General features: G+C 31.3%; 1 protein-coding gene across 1 annotated transcript; it reads right to left on the bottom strand.

Moving 5' to 3' along the window:
• Positions 1-2,019: 2,019 nt before the first annotated feature.
• LOC139095475 (transcription factor SPT20 homolog) lies at positions 2,020-19,713 on the bottom strand (the record flags this gene model as incomplete). The annotated part of the gene is made up of 11 exons (XM_070646830.1): positions 2,020-2,776; positions 10,325-10,480; positions 10,773-10,799; positions 12,354-12,370; positions 13,170-13,265; positions 13,353-13,425; positions 13,970-14,077; positions 14,869-14,966; positions 15,096-15,264; positions 16,379-16,422; positions 18,189-19,713. Coding segments are annotated over 11 exons (2,499 nt in total), but the record flags the coding sequence as incomplete, so codon positions are not given.
• Positions 19,714-27,460: the final 7,747 nt, after the last annotated feature.

Genomic DNA, 27,460 nt, shown 5'->3' with positions numbered 1-27,460 from the left:
TTTTTGGAAAGAAAATTTTTAAAGAAATTTTTAAAAACATATTTATTATTTTATAAAAAACTTAAAAGCAGCTATGAATGTTGACTTTATTCTTTTATGAGGCATTTAAATAGGCTTTCGGCTGTTTTTTTATGAAAATTTTAATTTCTTCTAGTGCCATTTTCTAAATTTTTCATGCCATAATCTTTAAATTCAACTCATTTAAATTCTAATTGAGGTTCAGGTTTAGTGTGCAAAAATTCAAATTGAACAAAAATTTGACGAAAATTTCTTCTTTATAATTTTTAAAAGTTTGAAATTTCTAAATTTAAAAAATTTGAATTTAACAATTTATTAACCTGCAAACTCAAAAAGCCAACAAATTCAAAGATTTTTCGACCAAAATTCATTTAATTCTTAAGCCATAAACTCATTCAATCATCTTTTCAACTTCCAGACTTTGTAAACTTAGGGATTTTTTTAAACTATACATTTTCCCCAAAACTTTCCAAGTCTGAATTATTGAAATACAAAAGAACAATAACTAACTTAGTTTCTTACATACTAATACTCTCTTTCGCTATTAATGCATTTACAATCTGTTATTAATTACTTTTTTTTATTACATTTTAACTTTTTCTTTTTGAATAAGAAATGCTTTGTATCAATCCTATTATAATGAAAATGATGAAAAAAAGATGAAATCTAAATTAAAATATGACAAAAAAATACTAACAACTGCTATCTAATTAGAATGTTTATTGTGAAATAGAAAGAAAAAAGTGGAATGGAAAAAAATTAAAGGACGAAAAAGTACGTTTTTAACAAAAATAAAAAAAATATATAAAAAAATTGAGATTTTTATTTTAAAATGCTTTCTTTTCAGATTTGTGAATTTTTATATAAAATAAATTCAACATTTTAAAAAAATTGATTTAAAAGTGTAGAAAAAAATTTTCCTTTAAAAAAAAGTAAGAAAATTAGAAATTTGTGAAACAAAAATTCGAATTTTTACAATTACAATTTTTTAATTTAAATTTATATTTTTAAGGTTTTTAAAAAAATTTTTCGATTTTTAAAATTTTTTGAAATTTAAATTTTTCAATTTTTAAATCTCTTTTTATTATAATTTTTGATTTCCTATCATTTTTACAAAAGTGAAAATCATCACTAATCAAAGAATAAGGTTAGAAGCATAAATATTATTTCAACATTCGACAAAAAAAACCTATCAATAAATGTATCAAAGCATTCAAACCCTCAATCAATCAAGATCATCTAAATTTTGATTTCAAATTTATATATTTTATATTTTTATTTCATGAAAAAATGCAAATTTATTTATTCATTTTTTCAACATTTTAAATTTTTAATAATTCTAGATTTCATATTTTTACTTTTTATTTGTAGAACTAAATTCATAAGAATTAATCAACCATTTCCTTTTATAATAATCCAAGTTTATTTTCAATAATATCTACAGCATACATCTTAAATATTTAAATTATTAAATGCAAGTAAATGAAGAGATTTTTCAGGGGATTTGTAACTTGGATTGGTTTACTTGAGAATCAATCTTTGTTTAGAATCTAAGTAGACTTCAACTTTAAATTACTTAAAATCCAATCCAAATTTTAGTTAATGATTTCCCTTATTCAAACTACACAATCTTGGAAACCATAAAGTCAGGCCAGTGTGAATGTGGCTTTAGGTCAGATTTAATGAAATCCAGCCTTTAACCAGAATCAAGCCGGCCCTAGGTCAACTTAAATCTGTTCTAAGATTGAATTTCATTGGATCTAGCCTAAATTCAAAGTCACGCTGGCCAGAATGTATAATTCCGAATAATAAATCTTGAATGGGACTCGAACTGGCATGTCCTACGATTTCTAGTCACATTTTTTAAATCCTCCTATCACTGAGCAATCGAGGATTGTTCGACCATATGACAAAATGTCATATATAAATCACATCTTCTGTATCCCTTTCTACTGCTTCCAAGAATATTTAAAACTAATTATATGCTGCCTAACATTCACCTAAAATCCAAAATATGTTACAAATCCCCTCAAAAAAATTCCTTCATCATTATTCAAGCTGATTTTTCAATAATTATTTTCAAGCATTTTAGCCTCAATAAATTTTTATCATCTAATATTTTCATATCAGAACAACAAAAAGTTCTTAGCAAAAATTATCAATTGTATACTTCATTACTACACATCAACTCATCTATTAATTTAAACTTTCCTGATCTAATTCATAATCTTCTGTCAAATCAAATAAATCATCAAGACTTTTCACTGCCGGAAAAGTTGAAAATTATTTTGTCCATTTATGTCCTCATCAAATAAAAGCAATAAAATTGTAGAAATTGGAAGGGCTGTTAATGACGATGGAACTTAATATTCAGCTGAAGTGAGCTTTTTCCTACCAAAAAAGCCGTTCAACATATTTCCTTCCAATTGATTCGCGCTGCTGACTCAATCGACGTTTCCTTGAACAAATTTTAATCTGGATAATGCGTCGTGTCATGAACATCTGAAAGATTTGTGTTAGGTATGCAGGGAAAGAGAAATTGCACAGAAATAGAAACAAGAATTAAGTAAGTTTAGAAGCATCTAAATGGTATTGGATGGAAGGCTTTTCCACTATAGGCAATGATACGTTTCTTCTTAGCAGGAGAGCATACGGACATGATGATGCATTCCGATGGAAGGGATAAGGATGTGGTCAACGTGTAGGGCTTGGAGCGCCAATTTAAGGTTTTTGACTTATAGTATCCGCTTGAAAACATCTGCTGGATTTATGATGATGTGGTGATGGAAAGATGGAGAAGATAAGATGGAAAGTTAGTGGAAAATTAATGGGGAACTAAAGAAATGAGAAAGATGTAGAGGAAGAAGATTTATTTGTGAGATATAATTAATATTATTTAGTTTGAACTGACAAGGAGTATGAATAATTATATTGATTGAGTATACTCAGATCCGTAAACTTTGAGTATACTCAGATCCGTATACTCAGATCCGTATACTCAAATCTGTATACTCAGATCAGTATACTCAGATCAGTATACTCAGAAAACTCAGATCACTAGATACTCCAATCCGTATACTCAGATCAGCATACTCAGATCCGTATACTCAGTCTACTCTGAGTATCCTCAGACAGTATAATAGCAGATTAAGGTAGTGAAACCACTTTAATAATGAAACACTTTAGCGACTAAATTGTGCTCCTCGGACAAAGTATTTACTAAGCTGCTGTTAAATTTAATTTATTACTCAATAATACCTAATAATACAGCATTAATGCTTCTAATGACCAACTTTTAGGAACTTCAACTGGTAAAACTCTATCTATTAAGCTTTAGTGTAGCCTTACTAAGTACAAATCATCTAGAATTAGTCCGAGTGGCACACGACGACAAGTTTCAATCTTTCGCCGCCAAGATAGGTCAAAGGCAGTCGACACTGTGTTGTCAGAATACCTCTAAGTCATTTCAGCCAGCTGCCGTCAACTCAGCGACCTGTCTGTGCTCTAGCGACTCCACTGCATGACTCAGACCTGTTCAAACTTCAAACTATCCTCAATACTCACAAATCCATCCTCCCTCACTCCATCTCATAGAATAAAGGTCTTCAAAAAGTTCTTCAAACAAAATATAAAAGCACTCAAGTACAATTTTTTTTGTCCTAATTAATTAAACTAAAAACTTCATACTATGTGGCTGCGAGCCGCCAAAAGTTTTATTAATCGACTTACGTGACAATAAGGGTTTATTATTCATACTTTTAAAGAAAAAGTTAATGTAAGCGAGCGATGTGTCGAGAATTTTATTTTTTTATTATACTTTATACTTTTTTTAAATTATTGCTCTGTGTCACTCAACACTATGAAGTAGGAACGATGAGTATTCTAAAGCAGCATTACGACACACAAAATACTAAAATTATTCTCCTTATAAATAATTAAAAATTATTAAAAGTAATTTTTATCACATGCATGTCGAAATATAGGTATGGTGTGCGACGGTGTTGTGGATGGCAGGGGTGACATGTTGTAGGCATTACTTCTTGGCACATATTTCTGTATTACTGTCTTAAATAGCCATCTACATAATGTAGTGGTGGGCAACCTGTGTGACGCCGCTCAGCTTTGTTGCACATGACGGCACACAGTGCATGACAATCACACAGTGCATGACATTCACACAGTGCATGACAGTCACACAGTGCATGACAGTCACACAGTGCATGACAGTCACACAGTGCATGACAGTCACACAGTACATGACAGTCACACAGTGCATGACAGTCACACAGTGCATGACAGTCACACAGTGCATGACAGTCACACAGTGCATGACAGTCACACAGTGCATGACAGTCACACAGTGCATGACAGTCACACAGTACATGACAGTCACACAGTGCATGACAGTCACACAGTGCATGACAGTCACACAATGCATGACAGTCAAACAATGCATGACAGTCACACAGTGTTTGACAGTCACACAGTGCATGACAGTCACACAGTGCATGACAGTCACACAGTGCATGACGTCACACAGTGCATGACAGTCAACAACACTCGTGCCGCATCACGCTGATTACCCACCACTGACATAATGTATAGCACTAAGACTTTTTGGATTTCATGTGTAGCGTGATTAAGCCAAATCCAATTTTCAGCTAGCTCTGATTTTTAGTTCTGTTTGTTTTTTTGTATTTTGTGTATAAATAAGAAGCGGAAAATTTTTGTTTGCTGACTTTCAAGTGCTGTAATAACTGAAATTGACTGTTTTGACTACATTACTGTCATGGTGCAAACACTTTTGAGCATTTTGCACCTTGACGACTACAAAAAATAATAATAAAATGCGGTTCCTTATTTGAAATTTTTTCTGCAATTTTTTTTATTCATTTTTGAACATTTTTATGACGTTTTTTGTGTGACAATTAAAGTTTTTTCATTTTTTATAGGTTTATGTATTATTAATTATAATATATTGTGTGTTTGCTATGTGTATGATGTTCAGATACATGCTTCTATTATTATTTTCGAACAAGTTTTCATTTTTTCGTATAAATTTTTCAATTCTTTTCAGTAAATAATTTTATATTTTAAATTTTTTATCGTTTATTTGTATTATACTTCAATGGACACTTTTGTTTTCTTTATGTTTAAGTTTAGGTATGTTGAGAACTTTTTTATTTAATTTTTTTTCTTGGTACTTTTGTGTATGAAGAAACAGTTTTTCACGTGTATTAGGAGTAAAGCATGTGTATTTGGGGAAGTTTTCATTGACGATTCGAGTCTCAGTTTCGAGATTGAGACCAAAACCGAGACTCAAAGAAAATTCTTCTCAGTCTTGGTACCGAAAACCCTTAGAAAATTGTTGATCGGACAGTGATTCAATATAGTTAGTGGACCATTTTGTGAACTCATGACGTGCTCTTTTTGTTTGTTAGGCACATCCTAGTGCCAAGGTTTAGCGATGTATACATCAGAACATGAATCAACAGTCAATAGCCTTGGAATTGTTTGGCCTATCAGACTATGGCTTAATAGGAATCAGAGCTGTTCTAGAGTATAGTTTGAAATTAATGGGTTCCCTTGTATTGGTATCCTAAGGCCATCTTCTCATTAATCTTAGTCTTTGACGAATTGATCTTCCGCGGCCGAGATCAAGACAGAGATCGACACCGTCAACATGAATTCTTCGAATCCTCGATTTCTATAAATTTCGAGACAGAGAATGGGATGTCTTGGTTTTGATCATACACTAACAGGCAAAAAGATCGATTTTAGATACAATTATGGTGTTTGTCTAACATGAAAGGAAACTCTTTGTCTGATAGGGATATTGTCAGCCTAATCATTTTTCAATCATCAATAAAACTTTATAGTCTTCCATAAAATATTCCCAAACACACACGCCTTGATATAGAATTGTTAAATTTGAAGCATTAAATTGGTCGAAAAAAGAGATTACCAAAATATTCACTGATTCTGCTGTGTTTGTGACAGAGAAAACTAACTGGGACAAGACACAAATCTATCTATACTTTTAAGAAATACTTTACTCACTTTGACTCTACAATTTATTTTTTTAAAAAAGTTCAACAAAACATGTGGATATGGTATCAAATTTATGATGATGAAGAGAAATGAGCAAAAATGAGTTAAATGACCCTTTGGGTACCAATGAGTATTCCTTAATTTATTGAATAAAATTTAACCCTAAAATTAAATACACTCAATAGAAAATAACAACTGATGCTCTTAAATTTTTTTAAACATTTTCATCAATTTTATTGGAAAAAACAACACATTTTAATAGAACTGATCAGCTCAGCTTCTACAACAAAAAAGCAGAATTTTTTATAAAATTTAAGCTAGTTGAGAACAAATTTAATTGAATTTAATCCAATTTTATTCATTGCATAATGTGTCATTGTGCTGTAATTTACTTCCTTTTTATCAAAACATTCTCATTTTATAGTCAAAAACACACAAAATCTACAAGTAAGTAATTCCTTTTTACTTCTTCTAAATTGTTTTATGTGAATTTTTCATCATTTTTAATAAGTTTAAATGTGTTTTGCATCCTAGCCTAATTTTTTATGATAATTTGGAGTGATTTTTGAAGTTTTGTAGGTTTTTGAACTCATTTTGAAGATTTTTTTCAAATCATTAACTTCAAAATGTTTGAAAAAAATCAAAATTCAAAAAATCACAAAAAAGTCAAAATTTTTTCCCAAAACGACCGATCCAAGAAGTTTTGACTCAACAAATCTTCAAATTCACCCAAAATCAACCAGAAAATCTTTATTCACATTTTATTTTATTCATCAAATTTTGAGGTGTGAAAATTTTTTAAAAATATTTTATTGGATAGATTTTGATAGACAAAATTGAATAAAATTTGAAAAAATTGATTTTTGAACTTGTTTATAATTTCATTGTATGAAAATTGTTTTAAAATTTATTTGATTTTTGTGAATAGATCGACATGGAAAAATAAGGAATCAACAAATTTGTTCAATTGAAAAATTATTGATTGAAAATCAATTTGCTAGATTTATTGACAATTTAGTTGCAAATATTAGAAAATTGTCACATTTTGAAAGGACAAAATAAAAAAAAAAATAGATTTGAAATCTTAAAATTATTGAAACTTTTTTCAAATTTTTGAATTTTTTAAATTTTTAAAAAAAAAATTTTCAAATTTCTTCAAATTTTTGAATTTATTCAAATTTTTAATTTTTGAATTTTATTCCAATTTTTCAAAATTTTCAAAACAAATTTTTCCAAATCTTTTTTTTGAATTTTTGAAATCTTCAAACTTTTGAAATTTAAACTTTTGAAATTTTTGAATTTTTAATCAAATTTTCACATCTCATTTGGAATGCATTAATTATGGTCACCAACATTTCCGTCGCTACTTTATTGTTCATCATAGTTTTTGAACTTTTTATATTCATTATTATAATGTTTTCGTTAATATCTCATTTAAAAAATCAAAATAAAAATCTTCAACTTTTCTCTAATTTTACTTTATCTTTGAAACTTTCATATCGATTTGATTCCATTTGCTTATTTCAATTTGTATCTTTAAGGTATGTAGTATGTGAACATATGTACTTTTTTACGTAGATTTGAAAATGTTTTTGTGGACACTTTTGAAGTGATTGGAAAACTTTTTGAATTAAAATAAATTAATTTTCTTCAAATTTAAAATAAATTTTAAATTTCAATTTCTTTTAAATTTTAAAATTTTAAATTTTAAATTCTTTTAAATCTCAAATCTCAAATCTTTTTTTTAAATTTGAAAATTTCAAAGTTTTTTTTTTCAATTTTTAAATTTAAATTCAAAAATCTCTCAAACTCTTCAAAAATGCTTTGTTTTTAATTATTTTTATTGAATTTCTTTGTTTTTACTCTTTTTTAAAAAATTTCAATATATTTTTTAAATTTTTGTCTCTCTTTTAATAATAATGGCAAGTATAAATGTTTTATTATTCAAATTTCATATTATCTCATCATCATAATCATAACTACAATTATCATTATAATAATCATCATGTGCTGTGTCTGTGTAAATAAGTGCTTAATAATTATATATGCAAATTATTAGAATTAAGATATAGAGAGTTAATTAAGGAGATATTTGCAGTTGTTTTTTGATTCTTATTTCAATTATCAATTTTTTATTATTTTTTCAAATATTTTCTATAAATTTTTTACTTTTATGCTTGCATGAAAAATAATTAATTATTGTAAATTTATGCAAAAAATAAAGATTTTTTTTAGAAGTGTTGCTCACTACCTAAACTGTTTGCTGCTATAGCTAGATTACCAGTGGATTCGCCAGTTGGAAGTGGACTCTGTGGATATTAATTTTAAAATTTTTTTTTTTTTTTTTTTCTTTTTTATACAACAAAATTTCAACAAAAGTTTCTCGAGAATACAAAGGCTGATTAAAAAAATCCAATCAAATTATAAATAAAATTGAAAATTTATTAAAAAATCTACAAAAAATAAAAAAAAAGTCAAAAAGAGGAAAACAGAGAAAGAAAAATCAAGAAAAGAAGAGAAAGTAAAGTCAGTAAAATTTTTCTACAAAAATTATTCTCAGTTTCAAAAGTTGAGGATGAAATTTTTTGGATTATTATTCAGAGCTGGTATCAAAAAGATGTTAGATTATGAAAAAACACTCATAGAAAAATTATTGGAATTTGTATGGTTTTGTGAAAAATCGTGGAATTTTGCAAGAAAATTGACAAATTTACTCGTTTGAATTTTTGATATTATTTAAAAAAATTCAAATTATTTCTATGAGTGTATGGAATTGGTAATGACATGGGATCATTACACTGGTTCGGTATTAATCAAACTTGCAAACTTTCAGACTAAACAAAACTTCTACTTCAAAAACATTTAGTTTACTTAGTATCAAGCTTAAATGATCAATTATGAGAAATTTATGAATTTCATTAAAGATTTGATGAAGTTAATCAAAATCGAATTTTTCAAGTTGTCAAATATTGTCGAATTTTTCAAGTTACCTAATTCAAAATTTTCAAATTTATTTCCCTATTTTCAAAATTAATTTCGAAATTATCCCCGAATTTAGTTTCAAATCTTGGAATTTTCAAACTTAATTTCGAAATTAGTTTTGAATTTTCGAAAAAATTTTCAAACTATTCAAATTTTTGAATTTTTGAATTTAGTTTTAAACTTTTGAATTATCGAATTTAATTTCAAATTTTTGATCTAATTTTAAATTTTAGAATTTTAGAAATTTCAAACTTATTTTTGAAATTTTCGAAATTATTTTCAGAGATTTTTAAAATTTCTTTTGAAAGCGAATTGATGCAAATTAGCTTCAAATGTCAATGAATTCACAAGAAAACTTCACTAATAGCTCATGCAGCCAGCTCTGTTAATCCAACACAAAAACCCTTTTCACATCCTCATCCAAAAAATGAGTATCAAACATAAGCCAAACTAATCAAAAAACATAAAAATCCATCTAGAGAAAAAAAATCCACACAGAAATGCTCAACTTAATATTTCAACTTACAAATAAAAAATATTCATAAATGAATAAACCAAATTGAACTTAAGTTAAGAAAAATATTGAAATTCTCAATAGAACGTATAAAGATATTCCTACAAGAAAATCATAAAATAATTAAAAGAAGAAAGAAAAAAGGAAAGAAAAATTATAAAAAATAAATAAAAAGTTTTTTTTTAATTTTCTTGTGATTTTTTTTTCTTTTGTTCAAATTCAAATTCATAATTAATTTCAAAGCGGAAGCTTTAAAAGCTCAAATTAATTTAATATTTTTTTGTTTTATTTTCAAAATGCCAAGAAAATTTGAAGCTGAGAGACATGAAAATGTCAAATGTGTCTTCAATTTTGAATATAGAATAGACAAAATTTGGATTTATGGACCTTAGTTCCTCAAATTATCCTCAAGACAAACTCTTGAATTTGTAAAATTTCTTCCTAGAAAATTTAAAGAATTTGTTAAAAATTTTCAATTTTTTGAAAAATCTTGTAGAAATTTAAGTTGCCCCCCCAAACCCCAATTTTCATACCCCTCAGCTCAGCAATATTTATAAGTTTTTTTTTGCATAATTTTAATATATATTTTGATCATGCGAATAATGAATAAGTAAAAAAAAATTATTATCTAAATCTAATGGTGTGAGATATGGAAGTACAACAGTAGTAGAGTAGATTTTAATTAATTTTGGGATATAGGAGGAGAAGTAGAAGGCAAAAAAAAATTTATTTGTTTTCTCAAAACTCGTTGATGTTTACCTGACTTGGTGGCGTTATTGGAACCGGATGTTCAATATTCTTCAAATATTCTTTATCATCAAAGATTTTCTTGTCGCCACCGCCTGGCCTATGCTTCACATTATCTAATGATCCAATTTTTGGCTCTGCCTTCACGTCGATCTTTTGATTAACAATCTGAAAAATTAGAAGAAAATTTGTTAATATTGAGGAAATTTCAGTCACGAAAAACTTTTTGGATATGCTGCAAAAATTCAAGTTTTTTTCACTTTTGTCGTGCTTAAAATTTTGATAGTGCTCAAAACTATTCAAAAATGTGATGTGCAAAGTGCAAAGAATTTAATTTTAATGCTCAATTATGCAAAGTTCTTCAAGTGCTGAATTTGAAAAACAAACTTCCGTTCTTTCACCAAACTTTAAAAAATTTGTTTTAAGTGTTTTTCATGCTTTTCAACTTTTTTTTACTTACGCTCGATTTTGCTCGTTCTTCACGTGCCTTAAATTATATGAATTTTTCATATGTTAAAGTTATGAATAAGAAACTAAATGATTATTAAATATTATAAGAATATTATAAGAAAATTATGAGAAAATAATGAACGATATTGTGTCATATGATGGAATTGAAAGTTAGGGAATATCCAATATTTTGATTACATTTTGAATATTATTTTGAGTAGTTAAAGATTAGTTTGCGACTAGATTTGAAAAGTTTTTAGTTAAAACAAACAAAATGATTTCATTTTTGTGTTTAATGCTTCTAAAGATCACTTAAACAGGAAATTTCAGTATTTATAGATTTATCAAGTTTATGCAGCTTTTTCGGAAACATAATCAGAGAGAAGATTCCAATGATAAGCTTTCTTGAAGTATTCACACTAAACTAAGTTTTATGTAACGGGGTTCCACTTTTGAAACGCACACGGAGTGAGGAATAGGAAAATAGTGTCTTTGGGCAGGCCTTGACTCTGGCATCGAGACTAATTTGACAAAATCCAGTTTATGCTAATATTACGCTGACCTAAAGATACTATTTTCTGATTTTTTCAAGTCGTTTGCTTTTCTGAAATGGGTTTACCAGTGATTGAAGTCAACTGGACATTAATGTGGAATCAAGTCGACTTTTCCATACAAAAAAGATGATTTAGTTCAGAAGCAGATGTTATAGATCTAAATTTGTTTGGAAAAATGTCCTGTAATTTTTTGAGCACACCAAAGGTAGGGGTGAGGAAAATATTAGTTTCCAATTATTCAGGCTATAGGATCGGTCAAACCACAGGGTAACACAATAAAAATTATCAAAAATCATTCAAAAAATTCAAGAATATGAGAATTTGATTGTTTTAGTCCATACTACAGTTGAAGATAAGCTTAAAGATGAGTAAAGAAATTCCAACAATCATTTGAGGAGCTCTGGGATTTTTTGAGAGTTTTGAGAGTTTCCACGACTTGGTTTGTATGAAGGTTCTCAAATTTTTTTTATATGACACAGTTTTGAGTTAATAAAAATCAAATAATTTCATCATATGACACATTAGTTAAAACAAAAGATTATTATAACAAATGAGATAATAACGCAAATATAAACAGAAGCACTTGAAAGTAGAAGCAATCATTTTCAGCCAAAATAATTAATATTACGGAAAATTTTCTGGATATTTTTGAGATGGCAAAGAATGAGAATTTACAAATCATGTTAAGTTAAGACATCTAGTAGATCTAGCTTGCCATCATCAAAAAAGTCCTCATCATGCACGAATCAAATCAAATAAAAATAATTTTCAGCTCTCATCTACGAACATGCTTCTTAGACTTAATTTTCATCAATGTTAGTTTACACATGAATGTTTTTTGGATTATCAAGCATACAAAAGTAGTTTTTGGCATTGACTTTTCAAATTTTTATTTCATGCTAATTAGGCATAAACAATATTCAATTGTTTAGTTCTTCTTGATTTTCTTGATTAAATATGATATTTTCATATGCAACAATTTATGGCAATTGAGTCGATTTATGTCATGAAATGAAATTTTATAATAATTTACTTACTTTAATGTCTCCTCCACCTGCAGAAAAGAAGGAAATTAAAGACAAAAAATAAAATGGGTTAACATCCGTTCGTGGTAAATGAAGTTCCGAGCGAAACAAATGAAGAAGCATTTGTCACAGATTCAATAATGCTTAGCAAGAGTTCGTTGTAGGCACCAAATAGAAGTTGCTTCAATTTTGCATTTATATGAATAAAACACCGAGCCACATGAATGCCACGAAGTAACCATATGGAGCCACATCAATGCCACAAGATTGCCATATCCATGCCACATGAATCCATGTATTTGTTAAATGGATGCCACATTATTGCCTTATTCATGGTACACGGATGTCATAAGTAACACACGGAGCCATGTGGATTCCACATGTTTGCCATATAAATGGCACATGGAACCAGATAAATGACACATGGAACCACATGAGTAACACATGAAACCACATGGACACCACACGGATGACAAACAGAGCCATAAGGTTACCGTTAGCATGACACAATGAGCTACGTGGATGTCACTTTGATACCACATGAATGACACTTGGAGCCACATGGTTTCCATAAGGATGACACACGAAGTCACATGCTTTCATGGTTTCCATAAGGATGACAATTGGAGCCACGTAGGTGCCACATGAATCCATATGGAAGAGCCACTTGGTTGTCACATCAAGCCATTTGGATGCTAGACCGAGCCACTTGGATGTCACACCGATTCACTTGGATGTCACATTGATGCCACTAAGATGTCACATGAATCCAACACTCAGCCTTCTTCTTTTCTGTGTCACTCGGAACGATAAATCAATTAATCATACCTGGCACGTATCCCAAATTGTCTTTTGATCCCACTTTTGGTTTTGCCTTTTCCTTGAAATCTGTTTTAATCTCAACGATGCGCTTGTCGCCTCCGCCTTTATATCAAAATGTTGGGTATTTTTCAAGGGAAATTAAAGGCAATTAATTAATTCATATCAAGAACACCATTTTTGTGCACGTACCTGGCTTATGAGCAGCATTTTCTAAAGAACCAATTTTTGATTTTGCATTCCATTGTAGTTTCTGGCTGACAATCTTAAAAATGAAGAAGAAATAAATACATAAAAATTTATAGCAAATTTCTTGTGATTGACATGCCCACATTTTTTTATACAGCTTGTGTTCTTATTTGCAATAAATCTCGTCATAAATTGACTTATTCATGCGTAACGAGCTTCATTTTTGGATTCAAATTTATGAGTAAATTGTGATCGGTTGTTTGGGGATTATTGGCAGTTTGGAACTGATTTATTGGAGTTAAGGTAGGAATTTGAAGGTTTATGAGGGAAATTTGATGAATTTTTGAAAAATAATTTGAAGAAAATCATCTTAAATTAGTCGTTACGGTGCTTTTGGGGTACCTTCATGTCTTGTCGACAATGAGACTACATAGCAGTACCCAACCGACTCATTGTGCTGCTCGGGACATCAATAATTCCCAAAAAAGTCAACTTGTAGACCAATTAAGGCAAATAATCACATTACATATTCTTAATCATCAGGCACTACCGTAAGATTGTGAGAATTACAATTTATCGTTACTACCTGACCTTAAGTGCTATTCCTATCAATTCCTTACCTTTTTATCGCCGCCTCGAGGTGTATAGGTGTCATTCTTTGCTTCAATTCTAGGTCCTGCTTTGAAGTCCAATTTCTTTGATTCAATTTTAATTTGACCACCACCTAGGTAAGATAAGATAAGGAGAAAGTTTATACAGAAGCTTGAAATGTCAAGTTTGGTATCTACACTCGTAAAAATGATAAATTACTGCTGTATGTACATGCTTACAAACTGCAATATTTTGTTTTTATCAAAACAATAAATTTTGGTATGATTATATAACTTCTGAGTATTAAAACATTTACGGACTTGTAGTGTCGGAACAGTGAGGAAATCTGGGATATCGAGCCATATCTAGGCGAATCTGCCAATACAAGAGTAAGGGCTCTGTGGCTGAGTGGTTAGGTAACAGACCAAAAATCTGTATCACTCTTTTGTAAGTACGTGGGTTTGATTCCCACCTAGCTTTAGTGATAGTCGTTGCGAAGTGCCTCAAGTTTTATGTAGACTTGCTGGACGTTGTTGATAGCTTGGAATTTTTGATGGTGATGTTTGGAGAATGTCCATATGAATTTTTGGAATATTCAAGATTATGACATTTTTTTGGGATTTGAAGTCAATGAATTTTGACATTAATCAGGTTATCAAAACCTGGAAGGCACACGACAAAAACTCGTTCATGCGATTTGAGTTGACCTCAGGCAGAATTTTATAAATTTGGCACAAAAAGTCATGAAGGCAAATGCCGGAGGTTTGATCATCACGTGTTCTATTCGGGAAAGTCTCTCGTTTTTTTACAATTTTTAAAGTTATTCCAATTAAAACTTGTGAGATAGATTTCAACTTGTCTGAGCTTTGCAATTTTAAGCTTATTTTAAGCACCTACATAAACTAGAATCACTCACCATAGCTAGGAGTTTGTGTTGGGCATTTTCCAAAGATCGAATTTTGGATGTAACCTTCTTGAGGTTTGGTGATGGTGCATTTCCAACTTCAATTTTGTTCATTGGAATTTCTGTTGATCACAAGAATAAGTTCACAATTAATCACTCATAATCCATAATCGACAAAAATACGTTATAACTAGTTAATATCTAGTTCCAACGCATTTTCATCCACTTCACATTAAAATTTCAAAACATACTTTTAATTAGAGGCTCTGGTGGCTCCTCTGGACTAGCTTTCAGTGATAGTCGTTGCTTAGAAGTGCTTCTCGATCTAGTTTTAGGTGTAATACTTGCTGGACGTTGTTGATAGCTTGGAATTTTTGATGGTGATTTCAATGGGGAGTTTGGAGAATGTCCATTTTTATCCTGAGTTTTTGGATGAAATTTGAAGTAAGTAATGGCATTTTTGGGGTTGAAAGGAGTTGAATTTTAAAGATTAATCAAAAAGATGAATTTAAATGCTTTCAAAAAATCAATTTTTGCTTGTCAAAGCACACTAGGGTAATCTTACGAACCCGAAAGTTACAAAGCGTAAAAAAGGCCAAAAATCCGATATCAAGTCTACTTAAATCTGGCCTCAGACCGAATTTTATAGAATCTGACCTGAGACCAGAGTCAAACTAGCTTTATATAGGATTCTTGGTCATTTCTAAGTCGTGCACTTTTCGGAGAAGTCACCGTCGAAAATTTCATAATTTTTATAGTTCTTCCAATTAAAATTTGTATGATTTAGAGTGAAAATTTTCAACTTTTTTTCAATCTCCAAAAAACTCTAAAAACTTCCACTCAAAAATCTCACTTTAAATTTTGAAAAATTCCAAAAAGTCCGCACCTTTTTCCAGAAACTTGAAACTTTAACAAATAATTTTGAATTTCCAATAATATTCCACTTAACAATAAACAATTTTTTTGTGCCTTAATTTCAGAACCTTTTTATTCTTTTTAAATGAAAATTTCACTTCTTTTTTCGATTGCTTGGATTTTCTCTTTCTATGAGTTTCTTTAAGCATTTAAAATGACAAATTGTAAGCAATCACGACAACTTTCTATGCTTAATATTATTATTTTGTGGATATAATAATTTTTTGTGACTTGCTCGATCAATAAATACAAATAAACTGACAAAATTAAGTTCCATCCAATAATAAGATCATAAAAAAAAGGTTCTCGATCATTTATGGATGGAATTATCGAGCAGTTTCGTGACTAAGTCTATTGCTGAATCTTACATTAAATTCAAATTCAGACAATTGATGGATGTTCCTCAAAAAAAAATTTTTTTCAACCACACCCGACTATGTGTGCCTTTGCGACGCAAGTAAATTAAGCAGAACAATTCAAGCGTCAAATTACACTCAAAATTATTATTTTTTTTTCTACTCGATAGTCTTGAAGATCACTTTTTTTTGTTGATGTGATGAATGTCAAATGCAGACTGAATGAGCAGTCACAAAAAAATTATTATTATTATTTCACTCACCTTCTCTTGTGTACTCTCATCTACACCACTATCGTTATCACCTTCTAGAAAATAAATAAAAACATTGTTGTTAATGTGCAATCTAGTTGTAGATGTTATATATCTAGGGGCTATTTGGATGTTATGTAGCTTTGAGTTATGTTGCTGTTTAACATGCTATTTGATGATTCGAGGTAGCAATGCTGATGTACGATTTAATACATTTTAGTACGGATAATTTCGGGAAAAAATGGAAAATTTTGCATCATGAGTTCATCGGCAAACCTTGAATACTCTTCTCCCTGGCGTGATTCTGACGTGAAACTGGATTTCACTGAATCCACTAGAGAATCATTGTGTGTCGTGAAGTCAGTGAAATTCGGCTCCACGACAGCATCACGCCGACTTTTACTATGATTATAGATACTATGATTTGTCTTTTCTACGTTGTGAATCATTCGAGTGGCTTAGTAACATCCACGAAAAAATCAAATGTCTGTGTTGCTTTGTATCAGACACTTGAAATAGCAACTGAGACCATGACATTGTAGCGTAGGTAAACTGCATAGATGAAACATGTGCTAGAGCACCCTTTTTAAATACACCTAAGGCGACTGCCTATGCTACAACTGCATAACCTTACTACTGCCAACAAATCGATCGGCACATTCTGAAATGTTGCCACAATTGACTGCCACTTGATTAAAAGTATACTGCCGCCTCGTCACCGTGGTGACAACATTTCAATATATGCTGATCGGGAAATGATCATCATGGAAAAGACACAGCAGTTTAACGTTATCATGATGATTTGTCGTCAATCAGCAACGACGTTGCAAAGCGCTAGGGATTATGTTGCACTATTTGAGTAAGTCAACATTCTAATTGGTGACTAGTTATATTTTGGTATGCAACAAAGGATAGTCTAGGGATTTCTTGGTCTAACTCAGTGATAAACAGCCATGAACAACCATGAACATCTTCGAACATCTATGAACAACCATTTTTGATGCCATGGCACGCTTTAGACTTCAAAATTTTCCGTAATTTACAGATTGCTCAACATAGACTCTAGTTGCCTACATAAATGGTAAAAGCTGTCCATTATACAGTTAAGCACCTTCCCAAAGGTATCTAGACAACTCTAACCCTCCCCCATTCATTAACCGCTACTTAACATCCAAACTACCTCCAAAACAAGATAAGATATCTCCAAAAAAAAAATATTTCGTTGTATGATAAACTCTTGTTGCAGTCTTGTTGTTATTTGCTGAAAACATAAATCGATTACATTATGTTTTAATGGTTCGTAAAATCGGACGATAAAGAACGAATACAATAAAAAGATAAAAGAATTAACGAGAAATTTTTTCGTATCATTTAGTGACCGACATTTAAATATGAAAAATGCTTTTTTTATTCACACGCAAATAAAATTTGTTGAATTTTTATTTGCTCAGCAAATTTGCATGCCGATTTATGGCTTGTTTATTGTTTGTCAAGGTTAAATATGGGAGGATTTTGGTTGAAAAATGTTTAGAGAAGGTGTCTAGATTTGTTGATATAGTTCTGAGAACTTAATGGAAATAATTGAGTTTGTTCTTAGTGACCAGGTCAAGATTTGGACACTCTAGGCCAAGGCATTTGAGGCTGAGTCACAATTGCACCACTAGACAATAGAGTAGTCAGGTAGAATGACCATACAACAGTTGTGAGCAACCTATGTGCCGCGACACACTAGTGTGACACAAAATCATTTGAAAATGTCATGAACCTTATGCCGTACCCGGCTTATGACTCTACCTAGCCCACTTCCCATACCCAAACTTACTTGCTGATCGACTATCCTTAATTCCAACTTTCATACTCGAATTTTTACTCAGATCCAAATCAATTGACTTCTTCTTCTCGTCCATAACATTCTTCACACTTTCATTTTCAATTCTCTTTTCAGGCACTTTCTGTGGAGCAGGAGCTGCAATCAAATTAGGCTTCATAAATGGCAAATGATCCTGAATACTCGGTTGAATGTGACCGTCTTGATTAGGTCGATGTACATTTTGTTGTTGTTGTTGTTGTACATGCTGCTGATGTTGTTGCTTGATATTTTGTGATGGCATTTGTACAGGTGGTGGAGACGGTTGATGTTGTTGCTGTACGGGTGGTGGAGGCATTTTTGGTCTATGCATATCCTCGGGCGATTGACGTTGATGTGCAGACGGTGGTGGAACATTACTCATTGGCCGTTGACCTCTATCATAATCATTTGTGTCACGCACATAATCATTGTGTTGTCGATTACTATCGGCTTGTGAAGGCGGTCGATAAGGCTGTTGCTGTGGTGGATTTGGTGACATTCTTGGTTCAGGCGAGACTGATTGATTTGAGCCCAGTGCTGATTGTGGACGGGATGGAATTGATTGGACACTTTCACGTCTTTTCATGTCTGCTTGCTGTTGATGATGTACTTGTTGAGGAACTGGAACTGGAGCTGGGACGGGCTGTTGGACTGGAACTGTTTGTGGAGCTGGAGCTGCTTGTGGAACTGGCTGTGGTCTCATTTGTGGCTGTACATTCTCTTTACCACTCATTGGTCTTGTGTCATATGTCTCGACTGGTTTATGTCCATTTTTACTCTGTGGAGTTGTCATTCGTCCCACAACGACATCATCGTCATCATCATCCATAGACAATGAATGTGGCTCATTATTATTATTATTTGTGGCTGTTGTGAATGTCTTTTCTCGATTTATTTCAGCCATCATGTTTGTCGGTGGATGTGACATTGGCTGATTTTGATGTTGTGGATTTCTTTGCTGCTGAATCTTCTGTTCAGGCACAACAGCTGGTCTCTGAGGAGGCTGTTGACGATATTGTTGCTGTTGTGGTGGCTGTTGCTGTTCCAAAGACGATTGACTTACAAATGTCTGTCTGGGTGGCTGTTGATAGCCTTGCTGAGCGCCAGGAGGTGGCGCAGGACGATATTGTTGTTGTTGTTGCTGCTGCTGCTGTCCCTGTTGTGATTGTATATGTGATGGTGGCAAATTACGAATATTTGATTGCTGTTGTGGATGTTGTGGCTGTTGATTATTCAACGGTCTAATGTTTGGTACTAATGGCGGTCTAATTCCAGGTGGTTGATTTGGATAATTTGATTGCGATTGCGGTTGCTGACCAGATGATGGTCGATAATTTTGTTGTTGCTGTTGCTGTGGCTGATAATTAGGTGCTTGTTGGATATTTTGTTTATTTATGTTAGGAGGATTTTGTGGACGGATATTTTGATGCTGTCCGGTGACTCCTTGATTATTTGGATTTTTTGGTATTCCCGGATCAGGTTGAGAACGTGTCTGTATGATTTTTATTTGGTTTGGATTATTGGATTGATTATTTTATTAAAAATTTAACAGCATAAAATCGATCTAATTGAATTACAGCCTAGCCTATACAGTAAGTTTTATGTGCAAAGTTGATGAATATTTCAAGACATGGAAATGCTTTCTGACATTCAATGCCTCAATTATTTACAGGAAATTTACAAAATATCTATTAAATTGGAATTGTACTAAGGAATAGTCATGCTACATAGTGAATTGAGGATCATAAATCTGATTTAGATGCTTCAGAGTAGCATGAGCCGGTCAATTTATGTCAGAGTTTCCACTCCTTCGATATATTCTCTTAATATGATGTATATTGCGTGATTCAAGCTAATTACAAGCTTTAAAGCAAAACGTGCTGGATAGTATATAAAATGAAAGTGATTATTAAAAAAAAACTTAGATCAGAGTTGCTATTTGGATTGATTTGTGTAGTTGATCTGCTTAGAATTAGAAGCTTCATCCTAGATTCATACTAGATATTTATACCTTGATTATCAGGCAGACTGCATTAGTAAATCAGGCTTTAGTTATGAACTTGGAATTTGTGATGAAATTGTAATTATAATCAGATAAACAGTCTGACTAATTGCAGCATCTTCTACCTGACGATACTAGGTTCTGCATGTATCAGACTTTATGTTTTGAATCGCATTGTCTAATGCACTGAAATTCTATGTGCCGTATTTCAGTCTTAGAACTGTATTTCTGGTCTGAAGTTAGGTTTACCAAAACTGCAGACAAAAGATCAGCAGCATTTGACGAACTATAAGAACCGGCGAAAAATACAGGCCTGTCATCTAAAATGTGGAAAATGCAAGCTTCGGTACTTGGCCAAACCTCCATGAAGTAAAAAAGGCAACGTTACAATACCTTAGCGACTCCATTATGATGCTCGAGTATGAAAATATAAATTTTGAGATATCTACACTCAAATTGTCCCAATATAATCAAAGACACTTCCACCAAATCAAAATAATCATTCCAAATAGCAACCCTGACCTTCAAATTAAATCTCTAAAAAAAATTTAATTTTCCATAAAACTAATTTATGTAGTCCACAATAGATTTTATCAAATTATTAATTAAAATCTAGAGCGAAAAAAATGTTTGTCGAACTATAAATTTTAGCAAATTGAGCTGAATAAAAATGTTGTTTAAGGATCATTAACTGCGATTGTTTCTGAATTGAGTAATATAATAAAGTTGTATGCATGTTAGAGTCGAGAATTTAATGTAAAAATGAGAAAAGAATTTTAAGCTGAGTTTTTTATGTGTTTTTGAAAAGTTTCGAGTGTAAAGTTGATGGAATTATTGGAAATGAAGGGTTTTTGTGGAGGTTTTTGGATAAATTGGAGGAAAATTCAAGAACCAAGTAGATTTTAATAAGTTTTTTAAGGCAGATGATGATTAAAGCCACAATAATAAGACCTAACCTCAAAATCCATTAAAATCTGCACTTCATTCGATCAGAAAACTCAAATTTCCATCGATTCACATCAATTAATGATCAATTAAGTGAAAGTAAACAGCCTTACCAAAGTTCTTCGACCTTTTTTCATGATAAATGAACAAAATTGCAGTTCTTCTTTCTCTGCCATTAATTAACTTAATCCGTCAATAGAATTTCCTAGGCTTTTAGGCCATTCACCCATAAAGTCATCAATGGACTATTTCAATAAGTTCAATAACAGCCACAATTCCACATACAAAGTATTTCACATACAAAGAATACCATAAACAATGAAAAAGTACTAAAGAAGTCAAATTAGTATTCAAAATGATAGCTTAATGCATTAGAATTATACTTTATGTATGGCAGAATAATTAATTGCATGTCATGCTATTGACACCAAGTTTGTTGCGCTGAATCATTGAACAATGAATTGGCATAAATTATTTAGGATGTGAAAATTTGTTTTTTTTTTAATATTTGAGGATGTTTAAGAGTTTATTGGGGAATTTAGTGAGAATCATGCTTTACACCCTTAATCAAAACTGTTGAATTTAAGTTAAATCTAGTCAAAAGTTGACTGTAGCTTGAATCCGAAGCGACAAAAAGGAAAACGAATCTATATGGATTTCATTCGGGTTCTTAATATGCTCTGAACTCAAAATGGTTGCTGAATTGGCAGTATTGGCCCATGCATGGGCTTATAGCAAAAGGAATAAGAAGGATTTAAGGGCTGTATATCATTAAGAGTGTAGTAATATAAGGAATAAAGAAGGTTTATAATTTAAATAGATCACTTTGTATTATAGTTTGGTATCGAAAACTCAAGTCCAGAATACAGCGATAGAACCCTAACAGACAATGGCATGTTCATGGTCATGCTCACAACTGATCTATACCCAGCGAAGTAAATAAGTAAGTACTTTGTCATATTGTCGAGTATCCCTCGATAATTCAGCGGTAGGCTAATCGGAAACTTCATGGCTAGTTCAGGTCCCACTCTGATTGATTCGGATCATACTTTTTCTATCAGATTTTTTTCAAATCAATAATTTAGATTCTAGAAAAACTTTGCATATTAAAGCTCTGACTACTGTTAATTTCCTGGAATCACTCCTAAAATCGTCATGATTCAACCTTTAAGAGATTTCTTAAATCTTATGCAAGAATAATCTATAAATTACTAGCTTTCATTCAATTTTCATTAATTTAAATTTAAAGTTTTCAATTTCACAAAAATAAGGAACCTAAAATATGTAAAATTGTCCATAAATCTTCAAGAATAACTGCTTCTTCCTCAGCAAAGTTTGCAGCATTTATAGTAATTCACATTTATAAGTGGTTCAAGAACTTTCTGCAATTGTTCACCCCAAAACTTTATCTACAAAAACTTCATTTCCAGCAATTTATCAACCTTAAAACAAAATATATTCTCAAGCTTCTCAGCAAAAGCTCTCAAATGATTATTTAGCCTATAGAAAATGAAAATTCAATCAAATTCAACTGGTTCCGTTATAAATAAACCAAGTTGTTGTACATGTGTTTTCAATTATTGCTCTCAAGAGTCCTCACAGTTCCAATTATCGAGAGCAAAATTAGAAGCAGAATAAAGAATAATAAAATTTTGAAAAAATGCCAAAAAAGGTTTCATCTTACCGTTAATGGATCCATTTTTATTTAATTTATTTTTATCGATTTTTTGGGGATTTTTTTTTAAAAAGTTCAATAACTTTTTTGTGTTCCTACGTTGAGGATTGATTTTTTTTATGCCTAATTTTCAGAGATTTTATTATTAATCGATGGATTATCGATGTATAGGATATAAAATGTGCTAAACTAATGTCTACAATTATCGTAAATTTATCAACATTTATTACATTCAGACAGTAATGCACACACGATATAAATCATATTCATACACAACATTGCAGGTCGGCAATAAAAAAATTCTTATTTTTTATGATTCCAGCACTAAATTTGAGCTTTTTTTTTATTTTCTCTCCCACTTGTGCCACTTGAATATTTCACACTGCATTAAATGAGCATGTTTAAGCTACAAATATGCATTCTCATGTTTATGAATATGATGATGGCAGCTAGCTTGCTTATGTTAAATGACTATTATTATCTGTAAATTGAAAGCACTATTCCGTTAGTCATTCAATTTTATTTGATTTCAGGATGTGATTAGGTTGATGACTTGATTTGTGGACGTATTTAAAAGATTGAGGAAAAATGGAAAGGTCCGTGTCATAGGCATATTTAGAAATTTCAAATTTTCAAAGCATTTTCTTCTGGTTGCAAAGTGGTTGAAGGCTTAAGCTAGATGGATAAGTCAATAGCCAAGCTTCACTTGCATTAGTTTGAAGATTTAAGCTAGCAGATAGGCTCACTTTTCCACTGTTCTTCAACTCAAATGTGACAGTCAGTGTTACGTCTATGAGTCAATATCAAGTAAGGTTTCCAGAAGTCTCAGTTTTGAGAAATCTAGAGACCGAAACCAAGAGCGACCCAGAAATTTTCGAAAGATGGATTTTATGCATTCCATATATCTAGGGAAGTTTTAAGATCTTTCTCGAAAAACCCCAGGAAATTGTATGATTTTTTCCAAAAAGGAGATGTTTTTGATCTTCAAAAAACACACCTGAGCCCATAATATGCCCTTGTCTTGAAAATCGAGACATCATGAATCAATGATGGCGATTGGTTCAAAAAAATTGTCAAAAAATTTGTTTTCTTACTTTTTGATCGTAGATCTTAATTAGACAAGTAGAAAAGGCAACTATAAAGGCAACAAAGTCTTTAAATCCGATTTTGTAGATAGCAAAACTAGTATGAGTGAAAAATTTGAAGGTTGGCCACCACTGGCAAAGGTGCAACGATGAAGCCAAGTTTTAGACGCCAACTGTAAGAAGCCATGGATATACAGATGATCTGTCCGGCCAGCTATTTTAGAAATAAGTTAATAAGATGTCCATAAGAACATTTTGTAAGAAAAAGAGTTTAAAAATTATAGTAATGAGGTTCGAGCTTTCGAACACCCCATCACCTTAGGTCTCTGTTACATGCCTGTCCGATGTAACATATCATTGAAACTTCCACATCATTATTCCAAATTAACAAAAGTGTCCACAATTCAAGTCACCAACCTACATACACAATATTTTAATTCACATTAGACATTAACACTGAAAATTATTTTTAAGCCTGTCTGATTTTATCAAGCTCTTCCGTAAAACTTTCAATAAAATCCGCAAAAAACTTTTCCGTCCGCTTCACAGCTTATTCAACACTAAAAAATTTTTAATATTTTTTTCGCGCGCGAATTTTCGGTTATCAGTTTCTTTTCATCCAACCACTCCGGTGTGCTTTCAAAGTAAATCTGTGCTACTCACACAAAAAGTTTTTCTTTCCAAACAAATTATTAATGCATACTGCTTATTTTTGTGGTTTTGAGAGTCCCCATTGATCAAGCATAATTTGGCATGAAAAAGACAAGGCATTATTAACTGAAGGAACTAAAAGAGGCAATGCTATATTATGACCTATTTTGTAAAGCAAGCTATGATAATACTCATAACATAATGCTTTTCAATATGTTTGATCAATGACTGAATGTGGATGAAAAGGAATATAAACTATTTATTTATTACTTTCGTTTCTGTGCCTCTTTTTTTTTGGTTTCGGTTTAGGCAAATTTTTGTTGCTTGTTGTGGAAAATGTTTTGAGCATGAATTTTTTTGAAAGGAAATTGTGTCGTGGAAAGATGGGTGAGTAGGCTGACTTGTAACTTGACTGGAATAACTGAAGTGGGAGAAAAAGTTGATGAAGTTTTAACAAGTTTCAGTGTTTTGATGAATTAATGTCGTTTTAGCAGGAATCATGGATTTTTAAGTGACTTTGAGGATTGCATTTGAATTGGGGTATTGGAAATGTAATTCTTAAATCCTCAAAATTTGTTGCTTGATAGGGTTGACTATTCAGGGAGTAATTCTCCCTAATTGTTTATAAACCTATTAAAACTTCTCGTCTGGATCTCACAAATATGCAAGGTATAGTAGATTTACAACCTGCTGTATCTCCGAAATTAAACTGTACAAACAAACGTCCATCAGGACTGGATTAACGATAATATGACAGGATTGGTCACCAGCTTTGGAAAATAAATGCCAGAGCTCAAAGTCGGCACGGAATTTGTATGAAAAAGTCGATTTTAATGGGCTTGACTCCAAAAAAAGTTAAAGTCGAATTTGATCTCTGAATATTAAAGATAATGACGTAAACGGGATGGAAGCACAAACTTATTTCGGTGCCCTTAGTTGGAATCCACATGGAAAACTCAACCTTGACTAGGAATCCCACAAAAAATCGCCATATTCACTCAATTTCCCATACATGTCACTAACTTTATCTTCTTTTCTTTCTATTCTTCATTCTCCTATCAAGTGATAGCTATTATGTCAACCAATCATGTCGTTGTCATCGACTTTGACTTATTGTTGAAATATTATTCGTAACTAAGTCTATTTGCATGAAAACAAGAAGCTCATTTGACATTGAATAAAGTAGATAGATGGAAGGTAAGGTAAGGAACTGATAGCAAATTTGTGTATTTTAAAATGAAATTTCGTTTCATTTCATTTTCGGCAGTGAGCTTTTTCGAAAAGGAAATGATGGCGCATTGTGAAGATTTGGGTTGGAAAAGCTTGGGAAAGGCTTTAAATTGCGTTTTTTGAGGAAAAGTCATTAAAAAAGTCTTTGTTTAGTTTTAAATTGAGAATGAATATGTTGGATTGTTGCTGTAAGTTAGACATTGTTGTTTTGATTCGAATTCCCGAGAGGCACTAATGGCACTATTGGATTTATTAAAGAGCTACCAAATTGCTTTTGGCTTTAAAATGCCTTTAAAAATGTCAGAAGCTTTGTAAAGTCAAGGGCAATATCCTGAAAAGCATACTGTGTTAGCTAGGGCACAACTGCGGCTCCTTGTGAACAATAAGACGTGAAGCTGCCCTGACAGCTTGATTTTTACGAATATGCGGTTTGCTGCATTGCACTATGGGCCAGAATTAAAAATTCTTTCAAAAATTATTTCTGTTGCTTTTATGATAGTCCCTATATTACTCTATATAATGGTAGTCAAAATAGTTTCCAACTCAACAGCATGTAGGAGAAATAGCACTTTGAATTTAGTATGTCGCCCATTTTCAAGTATCATTCAAATTGATCTCACCGATTACTGTTTTGATGAATCTTTTGAAACTTTTTTGTTTATTAGCTTAATATAGATACTTAATTTTGAGATATAAAAATTTTTCCCAGGTATCGGAAAATTATGTGAAAAACTTAATTTTTCTTGAAAACCACGTGGTCACAATACTTCCGTTTGTCTAGCTCATTCCTTGTGGAATTTTATATTCCTAATTGTTCTTTATATTAAAGATGTTATAATAATCTACAACTTTTGTCAACATATTGCATAGTTTTGTCCAAGTTCTGATAGTGAAAAAATAGCTTTTTCCCAAAAAAACTTCAATTTTTGGACAAAAATCGCTCTAGCGCTTCAGCGCTATAGATGGTAGTGGAATTTTATTTCAGATTTTGAAAGCTCTCTATTACTACTATCAAACAAAGCAATAAAATAAGAGTGCGTTCTCTTGGCAAAAGGCACTTTTTTGGCTCTGAAAGTCACATGTCACGCACTTCTCATATAGAAAAAAATTCATAAAAATTTTGAATTCAAATTAAATTTATTAATTATAGTCTAGATCGATAGATTTATTCAAGGCGCATATTTTGAGTATAAATATGTTATGTTTTGGTCCAGTTTTATGGGCAAAATTTCAAAATTTCGATTTTTACTAAAATTTTTGAGAAAAAAATAACTTTTTTTCTCGAACTCAATGAAACTTGTTCAAATTTTTTTTAAAAGTTGTATTTTTATGTGTATAACAACTTTTGTTCTGCAAGTTCTTATAAATATTTGATTTTCGGCCTGAAATTTTGAAAAAGACTTAAAAAAATCCAAATTTTTGGGTATTTTTTGAACAAATGTTACGAAATCTTATCAAATATCAATTTTTAAGATGACATTATTGACTAACTTTATGTTTTCGAGGATGATCTTTCATTTAAAATACTATCATATAACTATCCATTACTACCACAACTAGCAATAAATTAGTTAATACTACAATAATAAATGAATTCAGAAAGTTTTAAAGTCATCTGAATAGTCTTAGCTATTTAAAAGTGAATTTGAATATTTTG

This window comes from Chironomus tepperi, unplaced genomic scaffold (assembly GCF_022539635.2).
Source record: "Chironomus tepperi strain 1889 unplaced genomic scaffold, CSIRO-AGI_Ctep_v1 contig_364, whole genome shotgun sequence".
NCBI classification, from domain to species: domain Eukaryota; kingdom Metazoa; phylum Arthropoda; class Insecta; order Diptera; family Chironomidae; genus Chironomus; species Chironomus tepperi.
Note: the sequence above shows the minus strand (reverse complement) of the source record. Positions and strands in the feature narration are given on the sequence as shown.